This window comes from Rhinatrema bivittatum, chromosome 11 (assembly GCF_901001135.1).
Source record: "Rhinatrema bivittatum chromosome 11, aRhiBiv1.1, whole genome shotgun sequence".
In the NCBI taxonomy this organism is placed as follows: Eukaryota; Metazoa; Chordata; class Amphibia; order Gymnophiona; family Rhinatrematidae; genus Rhinatrema; species Rhinatrema bivittatum.
In genome coordinates this window covers 4,793,401-4,815,561 of record NC_042625.1, presented here as the reverse complement: position 1 = coordinate 4,815,561, position 22,161 = coordinate 4,793,401, and the positions used below count along the sequence as shown (strand labels likewise).

Below are 22,161 nucleotides of genomic sequence, written 5' to 3'. Positions count from 1 at the left end.
GAAGGAAATAGAAGGTTGTTGTCTTCAATGTGGTTTGAAAGTTGAGAGTTTACCAATTTTTCCATTATCTTGGCTATGAATGGGAGGTTGGCTATCGGTCTGAAATTATTAGGATCGTTTGGGTCTAGATTTGGTTTTTTGAGAAGGGGTTTGAGTGAGGCAAGTTTGAGGTTGTCCGGGTAGAGTCCTTGTGTGAGGGAGCAATTTATGATACAGACCTTCAGATACCTGAAAGGTTTAATGATGCACAATCAACAAACCTTTTCTGTTGGAAAGAAATCAGTAGAACTAGTTATTTAATAACTTTTATATATCAAATTTTCATGCGAGCATATCAAATCGGTTTACAGTAGTTAGCAAATATTCATTTAAAAATATTTGCATTTCCAAAAGAAAAAGTAGAATCATAGTTTCAAAATGTACATAAAATAGTAAATTAAAAATAGGCTAAATAGTCTAAAAATTTAATCAATTAGAAACAGTATAGTAGGAGTAGAGATAATAAAATCAAAAATATATACATTACCTTGGTATAAATTCAGCAGTTTGAACTCATTATGTTAACTCTTGGAAGTCTTGTTTAAAAAGCCAAGTTTTAATGCCCTTTCTAAATAATTTGATATGTGCTTCTAATCATAATTCCTGTGGAATAGAGTTCCATAGTAGGGGTCCAGCAATAGAGAGTTCTTTCTCTTACATTATTTATTTAGATGGGCAATTTTAGGGGAAGGAATTGGCAACATCCTTTTTCCGGTTGATCTGGTAATTCTTGAGGGGGTGTGGAAATGAAGTGATGAAGTTAGCCATTCAATTTTTTCATTGTAGAGGGTTTTATGAATTACTGACAAGATTTTATGCTGGGCCCTGTATTTGACCGGTAGCCAGTGAAGTTCTTTCAATATCGGGGTGATATGTTCGGATCTTCTAGTAACTCTCAAAGAGTTTAGCTGCAGAGTTCTGCAGAAGTTGCAATGGTCTTGTGATATTTGCGGGAAGGCCTAAAAATAGTGAGTTGCAGTAGTCTAATCTTGACAAGACAAGGGCCTGTAAAACGGTTCTAAAATCTTTTAGGAATAGGAGGGGTTTTAATCTTTTGAGAATATTTAATTTAAAATAACCATCGCTTATGATTTTTTTTAACGCAAGATTTCATTGAGAATTCGCAATCTGAGGATCCCTAGATCTCGTACTTCTAGGGAGAATGGGGTAATTTTTTGCTGCTTCGTGACTAGGGGTCACGAAATGAAACTCCAGGGGGGACGACTCAGAACCAATGTCAGGAAATATTTCCTGAGGAGATGGTGAAGACAAAAACTGTATAAGATTTCAAAGGGGCATGGTATAAACGCTGTGGATCCCTTAAGGGTAGAGGATGGGAATGAAGTAAAGAGTGCATGGGGGTAATTTACTGGTGTGGTGGTTACTATTCTTAACCATTAAGCCTTTATGCTGCTGTTGCAACTCCATCATTGCTCTCTGCTTCAACGGCAGAGAGAAAAAAGGAAAAGGGGAATTAGATTCAGACAGCAACCAACAAGGACATTGAATTGCACAATCTGGGAAAACAAGCATGGAAAACACTCGCTGATATAGCGGTTACTACCCTTAACCAATAAGCCTTTGTGTTAATGCAACTCCATCATTGCTCTCTGCTTCAATGGCATGAGGAGTTGGACTCAAACAGCAACCAACAGGGCCCTGACTTTGACAGTCTGGGAAACTAATAATTATAAAGGTGGCTTGTGTGGCCAGTAGTACTACCATAAGCTTGCTGGGCAGAGTGGATAGAACATTTGGACCTTTTCTGCTGTCATTTCTGTTTCTATCTTTAAGAGAGATTTGACCAAACCAGCTTTGTAGGTGTCCTTGAGGAGAAAAATAAGAGGAGTCTAATAACCAGTCCACTATGTGTCTAAGCATAAATGCCAAAATGTAACATAAATTTGGGCAATTCAAACCACCCTGGGCAGTGAACCTCATCAAAACATGCAAAGGCAGCCCACCCCAAAGGAAGTCTCTAATAAACCTTTTTATTTCTTTAAGGTCCTTACGAGTTAGCCAAACAGGTAAAATCTGCATTAAATAAAGCCATTTTGGAATGTCCATCACATTTAGTAAATGGATCTTGCCCATAAGTCAGAGGCAAAGTGTTTTAATTGATAGGGATAAGTTAGAATTTTTTAGCTCAGGTGAGTTTTTAGTTACAGGCACTTGGACTACTTTTCTTATTATTGGAACCTCACTGTCTGGATGCCCTAATTCTAATGCATCATTAGTATCCTTTGAAGATACCTCTCTCCGAACCATGCGCTGCTGAGCGACTGTTGGCTTTCCCCTTCGTTCTAGTTTAAAAGCTGCTCTGTCTCCTTTTTAAAGGTTAGCGCCAGCACTCTGGTTCCACCCTGGTTAAGGTGGAACCAGAGTGCAAGATTTTAAAATAGTCATATGCCAACCTATTTGGGCCCGGAGCCTTACCCGACTTACTGGCACTAATCACATTAAGGATTTCATAGGCCTGGATTGTCTATTCAAAAATTCCAGTTGACGTTCGGTAACCTTTGGTAAGGGTAAATCCTCAAAAGATTTTCCTCTCTGTCCCCCAGAACTATCCTTCGAGTAAAGTTTCTCATAAGTGTTAAGCCCTCACAAATTTCCTCCTTTTTGGTAACCACAGAACCTTGTTGGGTTTGTAATTGATCAATAAGTTTTCCCACACCAAACCTTTGCTGTGTTAGCTAAACATTTCCTAGCCTTATTTCCATATCTAAAACAATTGTTCTGAGCCTACCTTTTGTGTCCTCTGATAAAGACAAGCGTTTAAACTTAGTAAAGCCTTGTATGCTAACCTTATTTTCTTTAGTAAATGTTTCGCAGCTTTGCTTTGCCTTGGCCTGCCTCAGTTTCTCTTCTAATTGCAAAATGGTCTTAAGGCGAGGGTTCATTCCTATTACATAAATGATTTCTCCCCTCAAGACAGCTTTGCCAGTCTCCCAAAATAGCTTGGGGGAAATCGCATGCCAGTCGTCATGGAGCGCAAATTCTTCCCATTTCTTTTTTAGGAAAACTTGGAACTGAATGAATGTTCCTTCAAGTTTAAAACAAAAATAATAATAATAATAATTTGCAAATCTCCCCTTTCTCAAGCTTAGAAAGCCTGAAGGTCCAGGATATTAATCTAGTAGTCTCACCCGGAGTCCCAGTCCGCCTGCATTACAGGAAAATAAAACTCCCTATCCAGCCTTGCCCCCATCATTGTATCTTTTGCATTGTTCACTATGGACGACATACTGAGGAATGCCCCCATACCTGCCTTACTCCCTTCCCAAATCCATCTCAGACTCAGCTTCTGCACACAGTGCCCTCTCTGTTATCCAGCCCCGCGATTGCACTGACCCCTGGCTGGGTCTGCATGTGCATGTTGGTATTACTTGAACATATTGGTCTTTCAATTGATGGATGTTTACCTATTTTATTGTAAACTGCTTTGTATTAAGTGAAATTGAAACTACATGTGCGCCTTGAGCCTGACCATTAGCTGCTGTGAGGTTGGGAACTCTTTTTTTTTTTTTTTTTTTTCCCCCACAATTCTGGCTGTGGTCAGTCTGAGGCGTGGAAGCTGGCAATCGGTTAACTTGAAACCTATGGCATCCCCCTTTAGCTGAAACTGAAGGTCCCATGGTGTCTAGATGCTTTGGAAAAGGGCTGTTTGTCATGGGCACACAGGGCTTGTGCCCCAAACTTATTGGTTAGTGCTCTGGATTTCAAACAGGTATTGTGTTTATTTCTCTGCAGAAACAGGAAAAAGGAGCAGAGCAATTGTTTTCTTTGTGGTGTTAGTGCCAAGCTCATCCCCTCTGCCTCCTGTCCCCATAGGAGGGTGAAGGGGTGAGACTGAGCAGACACTGCAGTCAACATGTGAGGACAAACAGGTTTCCAGCGCCTTAAAAAAAAATGGGAAAGTGCCCTCTCCTCCATCAACAGCCTACTCACCCAACTTAACTTAGCCCTAAACACTAACAAAACCGAACTTATGTTCATCACACCTCAACCCATTACCTATCTCCACCAACTATCCCCAGGCCCCCCCAGACTTTTCGCAAAACGTAAGAGACCTCTGTGTAACCCTTGACTCCCAGTTCAGCCTCCAGAAATTTATTTCGTCCACCATCAAGGACTGTTACCATAAACTACATACCCTCAAAAAAACTCAAGCCTATCCTGCACGCTAGATAGACTACTCAAACACACTACTCCTAGGTCTACCTAAGAACACAACAGCCCCACTGCAGCTGCTACAAAACGCAGCTTTGCGAATATTAACAGGTACGCGCAGAAAAGAACACATTACACCCATTCTCAAACAACTTCATTGGCTACCCATCACCTCTAGAATTCAATTTAAGACCCTCATACACAAAGCTATCCACAATCTGGACATGCTTTGGTTTACAGACACTCTACACATTCGTTCTTCCTCCAGACCCACCAGAATGCCTTATATAGCAACTATACACACGCCCTCTCCCAAACTCTTTCAACTAACAGCCACCAAACAACGCGCCCTATCACTAGCTGGACCTTCTCTATGGAACACAATGCCTACCCAGCTACGCCTCAAGACCTGCCCTAAGAAATTCAGACAGAAACTTAAGACTTGGCTGTTCACGCACGCCTACTCATGATCCCTTCTCTGCCCATTTCCCCGTCCTACACCCTCCCCCTCCCCTCCCCCTATGGGGAACTAGCAGGGGAGTGCATTGCGGGGGGAACTAGCCGCCTGTCCTCCTATGGGGACAGGAGGCTAGTCCCCCTCCTTTCCCCCTCCTTTCTCCCTCCCTTCCACTCATCCTTCCTCAGCCTCGTCTCACCCCCCTCCGCACCTCCTTTTTACTTTGATTGTATATAACTTGTATATATGTACCTAAGTTTGTTTCATGGTTACTGAATATATACCAAAGCCCCTGTTTACCCAATCCCATTCCCTCCCCCCCTCAGTTATACTATCAGTTACACTGTAAAGCCCTGTTGGCTGACTTCACGTTGTATGGAAACCGATGTGATGTTTTCTTAACGAGTATCGGTATATAAAAACTTTAAAATAAATAAAAATAAACAGGAGCAGAGCAATTTTGATTTCTGTTCAGCTGTGTCCTGAGCTAGTCTCATTCCCTCCTACCCTGTCACCATGCTTCGGTAGAAGGGGAGGACTGGATGACCAGACACAGCCCACAGCTTGTGCTCCCAGGACTCAGGATTCAATGGGAGGGGGGAGGCATCCTAGAGCAGTGGTTCTCAACCTTTTTTCTGTCGGGACACACCTGACAGATGGTTCTCACATGCGTGACACACTGACCCATGATAGTCACGGGGCTAGATGTAAAAGTACAGTTTGCATCCACGGGAACTCCCCTGACCCACAATAATGGATGTAAAGCAGAATTATGACATTCCCCATACAACTCGCCCTGCAAAAAAGATATTCTGGTTCTGGTGTCATCTCAGTAACAGCAACTCAAACTCCTTCTACTTCCAGGCTCAATAGCCCTACTTATGAAAAGACAGCAGTTTACCATCAATGCATGTCCTCTTGAGAAAACACAACAAATAAGACTGATAAAACTCTTACATGCTAGTAAAATATCTCATCTCCAAACAGACACTGAACCAACCTAACATACTCCCAGGATCTGTAGTAATGCACATAAACTAATCCGCACACAGTTACACCTGTATTATGGAATACACTCAAACAGGAGCAACCCTATCTATGAAAAGGCAACACTACAAATATTAAATCAGGCCCTAAAAACCAATACACCTCTTATTAGGAAAACAGAACTAGCAAGCAGCTATAGATCCCCACACAGAAATAATTGTAAAACTATACTAATAAGCAGAATAAATGTTTCTAAACAGCTATGAACAGAATAACATCCAACAATTAAAAACTCATAAAAACTATTAAAAATTCTCCAAACACCAATAAAATATTTCAAAAAAAGCAGACACATCACATAATATTAAATAATTAAAATGGCAGTCAATCAAGCAAAATAAACTTAAAAAGCCACCTTTACTTACCCCCCTCCAGCAGCTCTCCTACTCCTCTTCCATGCAGGCCGTAGCACACAGCAGAAGCAGCAGTAGAGGCTAAGCTCTATACTCATGGTCCTCTTCCTTAATGCCCATGTCTCTCTCTCACACACACACCATACCAGTCATGCCCCCATGACCAGTTTCTGTCTCTCACACACCAATCATCTCCCAAACAGTCTTTGACACACACACCAGTCACCTTCCTGAACAGTTTCTCTCATGCCATACACACACACAGGCTTCCCACTCCCGTGTTCTACTTACATTTACGGGCTTCTCACTCTCATAATCACTTTCTCTGTCTCACACACACTCACCAGTCTCTCACTCCCATGCTTGTTCTCTCCACATGCACAGGCTTCTCATTCCCATAATCACTTTCTTTCTCTCACACACACCAGTCACCTGATCTCTCTCATGCATACACACACACATGCTTCCCACTCCCATGTTCTTTCAGATATACAGGCTTCTCACTCCCATGCTGTGTCTCACACACACCCAGGTTTCTCACTCCCATGCTCACTCTTCACATGCACAGGTTTCTCATTCCCATAATCACTTTCTTTCTCACACTCACACACACACACCAGTCACCTGATCTCTCTCATGCATACACACACAGGCTTCCCACTTCCATGTTCTGTCTTACATATACAGGCTTCTCCCTCACATGCTGTGTCTCACACACACCCAGGTTTCTCACTCCCATGCTCACTCTCTTCACATGCACAGGCTTCTCATTCCCATAATCACTTTCTCTGTTACACACACACACCAGTCTCTCTCTCATTTCCATGCTCTCTTTCCACTGCACAGGCTTTTCATTTCCTGAATCACATTCTTTCTCTCATATTCACACACACACACCAGTCTCTTTCTCTCATACACACCGTCACCTTACCAACCAGTCTCTCGCTCTCATGCATGCACACACAGGCTTCCCACTCCCATGCTCTCTCTCACATAATCAGGCTTCTCCCTCCCATGCTGTGTCTCACACACACCCAGATTTCTCACTCCCATGCTCACTCTCTTCACATGCACAGGCTTCTCATTCCCATAATCACTTTCTCTGTTAGACACACACACCAGTCTCTCTCATTTCCATGCTCGTTCTCCACGTGCACAGGCTTCTCATTCCCTGAATCACATTCTTTCTCTTACATTCACACACACCAGTCTCTTTCTCTCACACACACACACCGTCACCTTACCAACCAGTCCGTCTCTCTCATGCATGCACACACAGACTTCCCACTCCCATGCTCTCTCACATAATCAGGCTTCTCACTCCCATGCTTTCTTTCACACACATCCACCCCCCCCCCCCCCAACAGCAGGCTTCTTACGCCCATGCTTTCTCACATACCCAGATTTCTCACTTCAGTGCTTTTTCTCTCTCTCTCTCACACACACACACACCCATCAGTCACCTCCCTGACTAATGTCTCACATACACATCGGTCATCTCCTTGAGCAGTCACTTTCATTGTCTCTCACATATACACACACATCAGCTCTCTGACCAGTTCCTCTCACTCACACACAGGCTCTCAATCACACGCAGGCTGGCTGCTTCTTTCTCACTCACTTCCTCTTCCCCGCCCCTCCCCGAGCACAAATGGTAGCTGCAGCAGCCTCCTCCTCCAGCCCCCGCAAGTCAAGAAAGAAGAATCCCATCGGCCGCGGGAGGCTCATGCTGCTGTCTCCTTTCCCGATTACAGTCTGCTTCAATTGCTCGGGGGCCGATGCTGCTGCCGCTGCTACTTTTCCATGCGGCACGGGCCGGCTCTTTCTCCTTCCCGCGCACCGCGTATCACTTCCTGTTCCGGGTCACGGGGGGGGGGGGGGGGGGCAGGCGCGGGAAGAAGAAAAGGCCCAGCCACAAGTGCCACAGCTTTTTTTTAGCACTGCTGCCGTTCCCACTGGGCTTGAACGTGTTGATAGCCCGGCGGCAACGGCAGCAGGGAAGAAAGAGCAGCGGGAGAGACCGGGAACACGCGACACAGCAGCCGGTGCTTGGCGACACACTAGGGTGTCGCGACACACCGGTTGAGAACCGCTGCCCTAGAGCACAGTCAAGGAGCAGCAAGTGATTGATGGAGAGGGAGGTGAGGTGAAGAGTGCATGTTGCTGGTGTTTGGGGTGGTCATACAGGATACATTTTGGGAAAGAGAGGGGGATTGAATGCTGGGGAGCATGGGAAGGGGTGAATGCAGTATTCGCCTCCATCTTCCTGAGATCAGTAATGTAAACTTGGGCTGTCTAAGGTGATGAGACCTCAGGTATTGGGGGTGCATGAGAATCATGGGGGAGTGCAGGGGGTTACAAAAGAACTGATGGGGTGGAAGAGAGCTGGAAGGGAGAGTCTGTGTGAAAGAAAGTCCGAGGTGGTGATGGGTGTGTGAATGTGAGGCAGAGGTAGAAGCAGTGATAGAGGGCCAGATCCATAGAGCGGGAGAAGGAAGGATTTAAGGGGAGATTAGTGAGTGAGGGGATAGTGAGCCAAAGAAGGAGGGAGTGCAAGGGGATGATGATGGGGTGAGGGAGAAGGTGTGAGGAGTGAAGTGCTGGTTGATGTGGGGATGATAGGAAGTGGCTGTTGGGGAGGGGAGAATTGGGGAAGTGAAATGTTTGAACAGGGAGGGTGAGAGGATAAGAGGAAAGGAAGGGTGATGCTGAGACAAGTGAGAGTTTTTAGAGCAGAGAAGAGAAATGAAGGAAAGGGAGGTGTCGAAGGGAGGCAGTGATGAAGATAGCAAGAAGAAAAAGACAGATAAAAATCAACAATGCAAAAGGAACCCCAGCCAAATAAACATAGAAATAAGCACTTTACTTTGTCTAGTGGCCTGGCATATGTAATGCAGTGATTTACTGGTAATAGCTGTATGGCTCCTGGAGCAGGCTGTGATGGTGTTCACTGTACAATGTAATTTGTATTTTAATTATTATTCTGCTTGTAATTCACCATGAACAGGTCCTGGTAAGATGGCAGACCTTAAATCTTGTAAGAAATAAAACAAGTATTCAAAAATGTTATACATTAGCTATCACAATCAGAGGCTCCTTCTGGTTTCCAAAGCTGTGCCGGGTTTCAGAATCCAGAACTGGAATGTAATTTTCGGTGTTACGCACCTTCACTCAGCACACAATTAAGCTCTAGAATTCATTGCTAGAGTATCTGTTTAGGGCAGTTAGTGTAGCTGGAGAAGTTCTTGGGGGAGAAATCCATTTCCTGCTATTAATCAAGTTGACTTGGGGAATAGCCACTACTATTACCGGCATTAGTATTTATTTCTATACTGTTGTTAAGTTATTTACCATCATAGCGGTTTACAGTAAGGCGCACATAGAGGAGATTAGCTCATACTTTACAAAGGGGGTGCCAGTAGTATCCGGTAACAAACATTAAAGGCTATTTGGTTTATGACATGGATTTTCCATTGATGTATGTCTCCTAGGAGATAACATGTGGTATATTCATGGCATTACGGGTTATTAACTACGATTATCTGTGTGATATGCACTTGGAGATTGGTTTAGGTGCTATATGCCTGCTCTTCCTTGCTTATTTGCGCTGTTCTCTTTGTAAAAGGCCTGTTTGAAAAGCCAGCAGTAGCATGGGTTCTGTTTAATGTTTGGGTACTTGCCAGGCACTTGCAGCCTGGTTTGGCCTCTGTTGGAAACAGGATGCTGGGCTTGATGGACCCTTGGTCTGACCCAGTATGGCATGTTCTAATTTATTTTTTGTTACCTGGAGAGAGGTGGTGGAGGGTTAAAGCTTTTGAAAATGAGGAGTGCCTCGCCAAGTGCAACATAACTGCTGAGAACCCATTGAGGATAAACTGGCAGCACATCAGATGGTTAAGAATCGGGCAGTGCGGTGTATTTCATTGGCTTTTTCTGTGAGGTTGGTGCCAATATCTTAAATTGTCCGCATAAGGCCAGCAGGATGTTGGTAACACCAGTGGCCTGTATTTTTTTTTTTTTTTTTTTACAGGTTTGAGAGGGGATGCTGATCATGATTGCTGAATTTATCAAAATCTTAGGAGACCATATGAGCCCCAGTCTTAAGTACCTAGCAGCTCTTCTGCTTCTGAATGTCATCCTTTGAGCCAGAATTATGTCTAATCTGTCTAACACTGTAGATATTCCCCTAATTTCTTGGGTAGAATTCTTCATTCTCTCCAATAGTATCTAAGTGGTTATTGAATTAAGTATGAGAGGGGAAAAAATCAATGTGATGGTTGGTTATGTGTTTGTTTTGTTCTAGAGCTGCTCCCCTCTGACTTCTTGCACGTGGCAGATGCAACATGGCTGGTGCTGAGTGTGCTGTCCAATGGCTGCTCTTCTAATGGCACCCAAACTGTGGGTGTCACGAAAATTGCCAAATCTGTCATCGGCCCATTGGCAGAAAACAACGTTTCGGTCCTGATGCTGTCAACATACCAGACGGATTTCATTCTGGTAAGAATAGAATATTTATCCAATGTCTCGGATTTGTGACAGCACCTTGTTGGTGCAGACTGTCAGGCTGATGTAATAAGATGTGCTTGGCAGGGCGCCCTGTTTATCCCCACAGTTGTGTGCTTGTTTTTTATATGGAACTTTAATGCTGACGCAGCAAGGTTTCTGTACACAATGTGTGAACAGGTTGGTGCCATCTTGTTCAAATCCCATGCTAGTGATGGCATTAGCTATTGCCCTCTTCCAGTGTAGAAAGGTGCACTAGCTTGTTTCATGTTTTTCTTAGTGCTGGAAACATTTTTTGGGTTTGTTTTGTAAGTTTCTTTATAACAATGAAGGCAGCTCAATACACGTACCATCAAGAGTACATAACGAGAAATAGGATTAACCTTTATCATCCATCTATAAAAGTCTAGCATCCTGCCATCCTTTCTGAAGAGAGGGGGACTTGCACAGTTATCTTAAACCCATTAGGTACATTTGGCTATGTATAGCCCTTCTTTCCTGCTATCTCCAAGAACATGACCAAACCTTGTCCTATCGCATCTCATCCAATATGTAAACTTCTCTACCATAGCAATTTCATGTATCTGCTTATAGCAGTAAGCTGCTGTGGTAAATCTGCCTGCATGTATTAAGTGATCTGCGAGCTGGGCATCCCAATTCCCAAGAAGGCACAGCTCATGGGTGAGATTTATTTCAGCATCTAGGATCTTTTTCAATTATGTTTTAACATTCCTCCAAAAGTCGACCACCATGTGTAAAAATGATCCAATCTGCCCGCAACTCTGCCAGCATAGCGCCTAGGATCTGGGAGAAAACCTGGAGAAAAAGAATCTGTACCTATAAGCTTGATGGAGAAGCTTAACCATTAATTCCACTCTGACTGCAGATCGAGATTTTATGAGCCTTTTTTCCAAATGCCCCTCCATGTGTCATCCGTCAGCTGCAAATGCAGATCAATATTCCATTGAGAGATCAGACCCAAGGGAGGTTCATGTGCCATTTGGCAAATCGCCTTATATAGTTTGGAGGTACCTTTTCTTGGGATGTTTTCCTATTTAAATATCTTCTCCAGCATACTGTGAATCCGAGGTTCCCAGTTGCCCTCTTCAGCTCCTCCACAAGCCGTGAATAGAAAGTCTCCAAGTCCGCCTGCACCCCGTAATCAGACCCAAGAACTTGAAATGACTTTTCTAGTGCTCCCCTCTTCAGAGTTGACCCACAGATTTCAGCTCCTGCTTCTATCAGTTTCTCCAGATAGGGGAGACAGCCATCAGCAACTGCGGGGCTAGACCCAGGCCTCTGCACACAGTTTTCCAGATCCTCACCGTATATGAGAGGTGAAGACTTGTCTGTCCCACCCCATGACTCCCATGAGAAAGTTTGTAGATGTGGCAAATCCATCCCCCAGCCTCCTTCAGTCTCTACAAGTCCTTAACTTAATATGAGCAGGTTTAGAATGCCATCCCATTTAAAGAAGCTGTCTGGCAGAAACCAGCGAACATGCTGAAAGAGAAACAGTCTTAGAAGCACGTTCGTTTGACTCCTATGCATCCAGCCCTGAAGAGAAAATGCTTGTCCCATCCTCTCAAATCTCTTTTGATGCGATAGACTGAACTATGCACCCGTAGTCAATGGCAGGATTTTGAAATAATTATAGTTTACCCTATAATAAGACTTGGGATTTGTTAGAAATAATGACATCATCCAATGTAAGAAGACAATGTTCTACTCCCTCTGCCTTAAATCCTGTTATCACTGGGCACTTCTATTGCCAAATCAAATAGGGGGGGGGGGGGGAGCAAGGGGCACCCCTGCCTAGTACTGCCCAATATAGGGAAAAAGTTTAAACAATATCCATTAGTTAGTACCCTTACTCTAGGATACTCTTAACGGGCGGGAAACAAAAACTTCTCCAGGACAGAGAACATAAATGCCCACAGAGGCAGTCGAAAGCGCCGCCTCTGCATCAAGTGAGACCTCTTTCCTTGCCAGGGATAAAATGTTAAATAACCTGCCCTTGATAAATCTGATCTGATGAGCCCTGATCAGACATGATATAATGTTCTTCAGCCAAAGCTGGAGTACCTTGGCCAGTATCCTAACACAGGCATTAAGTAGTGAGAGAGTTTGGATCCGGGATCCAGTCGGCCTATCTCGCCCTGTGTTATGGATCAACTCAATGGTAGAATTGGTCAATGTATTTTCCTCTAGACGTTCAAATGGTCAAACACCCCTGACGTGATTGGAACCACGTCCTCCGAGAATCACTTATAGAAGTGTAAATGAAAACCATCTGGGCCAGGGCTTTTCCCATTTGGGAGTCAGACCTCTGCAGTTATAGGAGCTGCTGCCCGCCTTTCAGTCAAACCCAGTGTCTCCACCCTTGCTAAATATGCAGCTATTTCCTCTGAGCTCCAGCCCTTCCCCACAGCATATAAGGCTTTGTAAAACTCCTTGTCTGAGGTGTGTGGTTTTTTTTAACACTATGTATCAATGTCTGACTTCTCATAGATTTGTCATCTAGAGAATTGAAAAGCTCTCTTCTATTTGTAAGCCCTGCAGCTCTTCTCTAGTAGTTTCCTATATATTTTTGGTGAACAGCTGGCTTTAGGTTGGGCCTCGAGATAGCTGATGTTACTCTTAAGAATTGCTCTTTTTTTTTTCTTTTCTCTCCATTTTTATGGTAACTTGCAAAGCTAATAATCCTTCCCTTAAGAACAGATTATAAGGATTTCCTATATCAGTACCTGGTTGTCTTCAGCCTCCTCATGAATCTCTTGAAAGTCTTTTTTTATAGCATTTGTTATGACAGAAGCTCTCATTGCTCAGCCACGGGGGATGTATTGCCAAGCTTTGCTAGTCCCCAGTTCCTGTACTAGCTTCATTGGGAGCAAGACTGGATGGTGATCTGAAAAATGGCTCGCTAGTTAGTACAGTGGGCCTAGCCTTGGGAACTTAAGTCCTAGTCATTGTTAAAGTGTCTAGGGCTAATTTTAGTCTAGGGGTAGAAGCTGGACTTCCAGAGCCAGGACCTGTGGTTGAGAGTTTGTCTGCATAAAGAATGTTTCTCTATTGTTCACGAACGGGCTTGGTTTAAGCACATGAATCATGAGTCCAAGAGACTGCTTTTTCCACCGAAGTTATAATATTCCCTCGCCCTATGCAAAAGGCTGAGTGCACATTTTTATTTAAATTTCTTGGATTTATTTCTTGCCTTTTTGAATATGGCATTCACGCAAAGATGGGGTACAGAATATTAGAAAATTTAGCTTACAAACATTGTCACTTGATTGCATGTTTGACCCTTCATGCATTAGCATACCTTTTGCGTACTGCATTGGGAGCTCTTTTTTTTTTTTTTTTAACCACGCTCCTGAACATAAGAAATTGCCATACTGGGTCAGACAAAGGGTCCATCAAGCCCAGCATTCTGTTTCCAACAGTGGCCAAACCAGGTTACAAGTACCTGGTAAGCACCCAACCACTAAGAAGATCCCATGCTACTGATGCAATTAATAGCAGTGGCTATTCCCTAAGTCAACTTAATTAATAGCAGTTAATGGACTTCTCCTCCAAGAACTTATCCAAACCTTTTTTTAAGCCCAGCTACACTAACTACACTAACCACATCCTCTGGCAACAAATTCCAGAGCTTAATTGTACGTTGAGTGAAAATTTTCTCCGATTAGTTTTAAATGTGCTACATGCTAACTTCATGGAGTGCCCTCTAGTCTTTCTATTATCCGAAAGTGTAAATAACTGATTTACATCTACCTGTTCTAGACCTCTTATGATTTTAAAGACCTCTATCATATCCCCCCTCAGCCGTCTCTTCTCCAAGCTAAACAATCCTAACCTCTTCATCCTTTCCTCATAGGGGAGTTGTCCCATCCCCTTTATCATTTTGGTTGCCCTTCTCTGTACCTTCTCCATTACAATTATATCTTTTTTGAGATGCGGCGACCAGAATTGTACACAGTATTCAAGGTGCGGTCTCACCATGGAGCGATACAGAGGCATTATGACATTTTCTGTTTTATTCACCATTCCCTTCCTAATAATTCCTAACACCGTTTGCTTTTTTGACTGCTGCAGCACATTGAGCCGACTATTTTAAAGTAGTATCCACTATGATGCCTAGATCTTTTTCCTGGGTGGTATCTCCTAATATGTAGTAACATCGTGTAACTACAGCAAAGGGTTATTTTTCCCTATATGCAACACCATGCACTTAAATTTAATCTGCCATTTGGATGCCCAATCTTCCAGTCTCACAAGGTCCTCTGTAATGTATCACAATCCGCTTGTGATTTAACTAGTCTGAATAATTTTGTATCATCTGCAGATTTGATCTCCTCACTAGTTATATTCTTTTCCAGATCATTTATAAATACCGTATCTTTCGCTGCATAAGACGTACCTAGGATTCAGAGGGGGAAAATTAAAAAAAAAATATATTTGTGCTAAACCGGCTCTGTCCCCAGGCGTCTGTGTGTCTTATGGAGCAAATTAGGGGAGTGCATAACACTTTTTTTCTCTCCATTTTGTTTTCGGATCTGGGGAGGGCCATTTTGGTCCATTCCCCAGATCAGAAAACTTATCTTTCTCTTTCTGTGGGAACACCCCATCCTCCTGACCCCCCCCACCCCCAAGACCTGCCAAATTAATTTACTACAACCCCCCCCAAGACCTGCCAAAAGTCCCTGGTGGTCCAGCAGGGGTCCAGGAGTGATCTCCTGGACTTGGGCCGTCGGCTGCCAGTAATCATGGCGCCGACGGCCCTTTGCCCTTACTATGTCATAGGGGCTACCGCTGCCATTGGTCGGCCCCAGTGACATAGTAAGGGCAAAGGGCCGTCGGCGACATTTTGATTACTGGCAGCTGACGGCCCAAGTCCAGGAGATCGCTCCTGGACCCCTGCTGGACCACCAGGGACTTTTGGCAGGTCTTGTGGGGGTCAGGAGGGTGTGGGGGGGGGGGGGGTTATTCACTCCATAAGACGCACAGACTTTTCCCACCCACTTTTGAGGGAAAAAAAGTGCGTCTTATGGAGCGAAAAATACGGTATATTGAAAAGCACCGGTCCAAGTACAGATCCCTGAGGCACTCCACTGTTTACCCTTTTCCACTGAGAAAATTGACCATTTAATCCTACTCTCTGTTTCCTGTCTTTTAACCAGTTTGTAATCCACGAAAGGACATCGCCTCCTATCCCATGACTTTTTAGGTTTCGTAGAAGTCTCTCATGAGGGACTTTGTCAAACGCTTTCTGAAAATCCAAATACACTACATCTACCGGTTCACTATCAGATCTCTCTGTCAGCTGAAGTGCTGCTACCATATGTGTAGAGTGGGCATTTTCCTTCAGGTAAAGATGCTGAACAAGAAAGGGGATATATATATTTTTTCTTTTCTGTTTGTAAATATTCAGTCATGATTTTGGCAGTGCTGGTGAAAGATACTTGGAGTTAAGAGCACCATAAACCCGAAATCTGCTCTCACCAAGCTGCCTTAACCCATATCGGGGAGAGAGGGTGGTTCAGTCTCGTACATTTAGCCTGTGGTCCATCTGCTAGACTGACAGTCATGAATGGGGGAAGCGTTTTAAGTGAGACGGAGATCCTCCCACAGGCAGTCGGACTGGAACCGCATGTAGTCGGATACTAATGACTTGGGATCCCCTTCCATCTGAGCTGGGTTTCAGCATGTGCACAGAGCTGCTGGAAAAGGGTAGCTCGAATTGCTGATGCTGCCATTTTGAAATGATTGAGCATTTTATAACTTTTGAAAAATCTTGTTATGTTCTGCAGTTTCCTCTCTTGGTATGTTAGGTTATTTACTCAGTGAAGCAGAGGAGATGGTTGAGGTGACCTGCAGGTAAAAGTGGGCAGTAGGAGTCTAATCCTAGAACACACATTATGCAACAACATCTGCAGCTGCTTAGTAACTCCATTAGAAATTATTTGTACAAAAGACTGTCACCAGTAACTTCACTTCCCTCCACCTCCTTCAGGGATGGCCCTGGCTCACCCCCAGAGGATTGGGGTGACTGCTGTGGTACCCTGCCTACATAGATCAGTCAGGAGCCTTGGGCCAGAGGATACAGCAGGAACCCCTTTCCCAACAACTCAGTCTTTTAGTGCAGGGACCCACTAGATCTGAACCCCTGGGCCCTGTCGTCCCCCCCCCATAGGGTCAGCACTGCCTTTTCCCTTCTTGTTGCTTCACTCCTACCTTTAGTCTCTAAAGCAAGGGGGCACTCCATGAAACGAACATGTAATTGCCCAGCAAGTCTTGTAACGATATAGGCAGAAAAATATTGTAATAAACAGATCCATAGGAAGTGCTTTTTCACTCAGCACGCTGTCTAGCATAGCAGGGTTTAAGAGGTTTGGCCAAGCTTCTGGAGGAAAAGTCCATAACACATTATTGCTGTCCCTGGGAGTCAGTAACAGGAATTACGTGTACTTTATGGGATCTGCCAGGTACTTGCAACCTGGATTGGCCATTGTTTTGACGCAAGATGCTGGGCTTGATGATCCTTGGCTGACCCAGCATGGCAATTAAGTTCTTATAGTAATTAATACATTTCTTACTCAAAAACGACCAGCAGTATAGGTAAGCATCCTTTTTCTTAAGGTCTGTGATTTTAAGACTGTGGGTAACTTTTTTTTTTTTTTTCTTTTCTTTTTTTTTAAATTTACTATCTCTCTTCCTGAGGTTCGGGAACAGGACTTATCTGTGGTTATTCATACGCTTGCTGCAGAGTTCAAAATCTATAAGGAAGTGAACAGTGAACTAGTCAGAGTGAGCCATGGCGATGTCAGCAACGGTTTCCAGAAGCCAAAGCATGGTGAGTGTCTGAAACTCTCCATTCACCTGCCCAAAGCTGGATTCTGGCCTGATGTAACTGTGGCTTTTAATCTGTTGAAGGGGAAGGATGTCCATTAGAAACAGAGTTATTGATTTCAGCAGTCTTGTGTCCTCCGTACCAGACTAACAATTTTCATAGAAACGTGATGGCAGTAAAAAGCCCATATAATCTATCTGGTCAGCCCATTCACACCAACTAAACATCTTAACAATCCCTACCACTCCCTCGGGGATCCTCTGTAGTTAACTCCTGCTTTCTTGAATCCAGGTACTGTCCTTGCCTTCAGCACCTCCAGGGGTAGGCTGGTCCATGTATCAACTACCCTCGCCTTAAAAGTTTGCCTTGATTACTCTTAAATCTACCCCCTTTTACCCTCATCCTGGGTAAAAGGGGGTAGACTTAAGAGTAATCAAGGAAAACAATCAGCTTCCTGGGCATGAAAATCTTGGGGGTGTGTTAAATGTCCCCATCACTTCACCTCTAGGGTATATGTTTAAATGTCTCCATCACTTCACCTCTAGGGTATATGTTTAAATGTCTCCATCACTTCACCTCTAGGGTATATGTGTTTAAATGTCTCCATCACTTCACCTCTAGGGTATATGTTTAAATGTCCCCATCACTTCACCTCTAGGGTATATGTGTTTAAATGTCCCCATCACTTCACCTCTAGGGTATATGTGTTTAAATGTCCCCATCACTTCACCTCTAGGGTATATGTGTTTAAATGTCTCCATCACTTCACCTCTAGGGTATATGTGTTTAAATGTCCCCATCACTTCACCTCTAGGGTATATGTGTTTAAATGTCCCCATCACTTCACCTCTAGGGTATATGTGTTTAAATGTCCCCATCACTTCACCTCTAGGGTATATGTGTTTAAATGTCTCCATCACTTTACCTCTAGGGTATATGTGTTTCGGCCTTTCTGTCCCCCATATGCTTTACAAGAAAGACCACTCACCAGTTTAGGAGCCACCCTTTGGACCAGTTTCTATCCTTTTGAAAGTGGGGTCTCCAGAACTGTACTCAGTATTCCAAGTGAGGCTTCACCAGGGACCTCCCTCTTTCTGCTGACCAGTCCTCTCCCTATGCAGCCAAGCAGCTTTCTGGCTCTTGTCACTGCCTTTCCCACCCCAGATCCTGTTTTTCCTTTGTGCTTAGATAATTTATTTTTTATTTATTTCACTCTCTATGTTCCTCTCCCTTGGATTTTTGCAGCCCATATAAATAACTGCATTTTTTAGCATTAAATCTTAGATGCCAGACCCTAGACCAGTGTTCAGGATAAGACGTGGAGACCACTGGTGGCTCTCTTGGGCCTCTAGGGCAGCCAACCACCGTGTCTGTTTATATGGCGACACGGACTCCTTCCTTGGACTACTGCCACGTGGGAAAAAACACCCTTCACATGCCTCATCCAGGACTAAAGGCCTCTGCACTCCCTGCAGAGCAGAAGGCAGGGGCCCATGATGGCAAGAAGAGCCCTGTTCCAGTTCCAGCCCCTGCCTGGCCAAGCCATTAGCTGTAGTGGAGAAGGAGAGGCAAAACATGGCAGCAAAGAGCAGCACCCCTGCTTCAGCCAGAGAAGAGCAGGAGAGGCGACATGCAGGCCCCCTCTTATGTCTTACTACCAATCATTGTATCAATTGTCTGTTCGGTTAATTTTGTGTCATGTGATGCGACTTCTATTATGTGCGTTGTATTGTTCTCTGAGAATTGTGGATCAGCAGGTTACACATTTTTTTTAAATAAACCTAAAGGGCCACTAAAACTAGTGAGGCCATTGTCCAAAATATCTGGTCAACCTATGCTGCTTGTAATTATGGCACTCTGTGTGGGTTTCCCTATAAAAACAGAAGAATTTGCCATACTGGGTCAGACAGAGGGTCCATCAAGCCCAGCAGCATCTTTCTAGCAGTGGGCCAATCTAGGATCCAAGTACCCAAGCATTAAATAGATCCCATGCCAGTAATAGCAGTGGCAATTCCTCAAATCAGATTGTTAGCAGTTTATGGATTTCTACAGGAACTTTCCAAACTTACCGATTCTAATCCTCATGATTTTATAGACCTCTATGATATCCCTCCTCAGCCACGTCTTCTCCAAGCTAACAGCCTTAACTTCTTTCACCTTTCATCACAGGGGGAGCCATTCCATCACCCTCATCGCTTTGGTTGCCCTTCTCTGTACCTTTTCCAATGCAGCCAAATCTTTGAGATGCGGCGACCAGAATTGTACACAGTATTCAAGGTGCGGTCTCACCATGGAGCGATACAGAGGCATTATGACATTTTCCGTTTTATTCACTATTCCCTTTCTAATAATTCCCAACATTGTTTGCTTTTTTTTTTTTTTTTTAATTTTGCATTTTCAATATAACAATTTTTGAATATAGATGACAAAGAATTCAAAATTACTACAGTAAATACATTTCTTACCATCATCATTACATCTTATATTCATAATAAGAAATAAACAATTGTAATAACTCATGAAAGCAGACGAAAAAAGAGCAAAACATAGAGGAAATATAAAGGGAAAGAAAAATAAATTTCCCCTTAAGAACTACAATTGAAATATTGAGTTTAACTGGTATTATTTACTACTGCTACTGATTCTACAGCTACATTCTCTTGGGTAATTGAGTCCAGAAACCTGCGGAGCTGCGATGTTTCAAAAAAGATGTATTTCTGCTGCTGGTAGATAACTTCGCATTTACAAGGAAATTGCAGCAGCATCTTCCCACCTTTTTCTTCAGTCTCTGATCTCAAACCTAAAACTTGTTTCCTCTTATCTTGTGTTAACTTTGAGAAGTCTGGGTAAATCCAGATTCTATCTCCATGGAAACTAGCCATTCGATTACGCCTATAAGCTCTAAAAACTGCCTCTCTGTCTACTGCAAAGGAAAAAGAAACATGCAAAACAGATCTATTTTTTATAGTAGTGTTTAGATCAGATTCTAATATCCCTGTTAAATTTAAGGATGGTTCTTCCCTTTCATTTGTACCAGGAAAATGTCCTCTTGATGGTACATAGTAAATCTTTGATACAGTAGGGATAGCCTGTGAGGGTAACTTCAAGATTTCAACTAAGTATTCTCTAAACATATCATATGGAGATATCATGTCATGTTTAGGGAAATTTAGTACCCTCAGGTTTAAATACTTCAAAGTATTTTCTAATATTTCGAATCTTTTTTCATAAACAATTTCTGATTTCGCGTACTTTTGCTGGTATTTTTCCATGTTTCCTAATCTCTTTTCTAGTTGAATCGCTTTAGCATCCGAATTTGATATAGATGATTCAATATTTTTAAAACGTTGATTTGAATCTATTGTAATTTTTGTTAAATTCACTACTGCAGTTTCCAGAGATTTTATAGCTCCCCAAAGTATATCCATAGTTATTTCTTCAGGCTTGGTCAGGACAGAGTATAAGTTCCCCACTGTTTCAGACTTAGGTTCCCCACTTGTAGCTGGAGCTCCTTCTCCCTCTTTTTGTATCATTTGTGTTGGATTTAAAAAATCTGGAGAAATGTTTAAAGGTGGAGGAGGAGTATTCGGTGCCCCGGGGCTCAAGGATATTTCGGCCAATAATCCCGGTGTTTGCTTCCCACCAGGGGTTAAAGCGGCCAAGTCCTCCGGTTTTAAGCCAGTTGCTGGGGTATAAAAGGCAGAAATCCGGGGCTGAGAAGGTTCCTGTACAGGAGAAGATGCAATCATCTCCTTAACTTTTGCCTTACATTTCGTGTGAGGCATACTACTAGCTGAAAATCAAAATTAGCTCCGCATAACCTCTTAAACCCTTTTCTCAAATCTATTTATTTCTGCTTACAGGAGTGAATAGGAGGCTTCAAGTGTGGAATCAAAGAAATTCAATTTGAATATTTAAGGCACTTACTTCCGTTTGTCAGTTCTTGCTGCTATTATCCAGTCCGAAAACTCTTCCAACAATATTTCAGTGTTTCAGCACTTTTCGGCAATTTTTTCAACAAAGCCGTGCGCCCCTTTGGCGCGCGCGGCTTCAGCGACGCGCCGGCACGTCGATGCACCTAAGGGGGTCTGTTCTTATGCCCCACGCCGGTCGTGGTCAGATGACGTCAGGATACATGGAAGTCCTTAATTAGGCAAGAATACCTTCGGTAGGCAATTGGTAGTCAGGAAATCATTCAGGGACGTCCTCCCTTCGATAAACACTTCCACACTCCTCCACCTCCACATTGTTTGCTTTTTTGACTGCTGCAGCACACTGAGCTGACTATTTCAATGTGTTATCCACTATGATGCCTAGATTTATTTATTTTATTTTTAATTTTTATATACCGGAATTCCTGTATGCAATACAAATCAATCCGGTTTACAAGTAACGAAAAGGTTGCCCTGGTCTGGGAGGTTAGACAGGGGTTTTTTTACATAGAACAATGAACAATAATAATCAACCACTGAACATTATTATAAGGAACCTTGAAAGTAACAATAATTTTAACAAATAATAAATAATATTATTATAACGTTATTTGTGTTTTGAATGGAATGTGTGTGTTCACCTTTTTACAAGGAACTTTAGTAGCGTATATAGTCTGCAAGTAAACGGTTATATAATATAATATGTAAATAATGACTGTTAAATAGACATTGCGAATAAACAAGTATGTGTATCAAATTAAGAGTCCAGGTGTTAGTGACACCTTGCGATGGTTGGATCTGAAAGTC

General features: G+C 43.2%; 1 protein-coding gene across 1 annotated transcript in view; it reads left to right on the top strand.

Annotated features, from left to right (window-relative positions):
- CASTOR1 (cytosolic arginine sensor for mTORC1 subunit 1) overlaps positions 1-22,161 on the top strand; it is a 118,736-nt gene that overhangs the window by 34,402 nt on the left and 62,173 nt on the right. The window contains exons 3-4 of the mRNA XM_029571183.1: positions 10,373-10,566; positions 17,293-17,425. Of these exons, the coding sequence (XP_029427043.1) occupies positions 10,373-10,566; positions 17,293-17,425 (327 nt within the window). The remainder of the gene's footprint in view (positions 1-10,372; positions 10,567-17,292; positions 17,426-22,161) is intronic.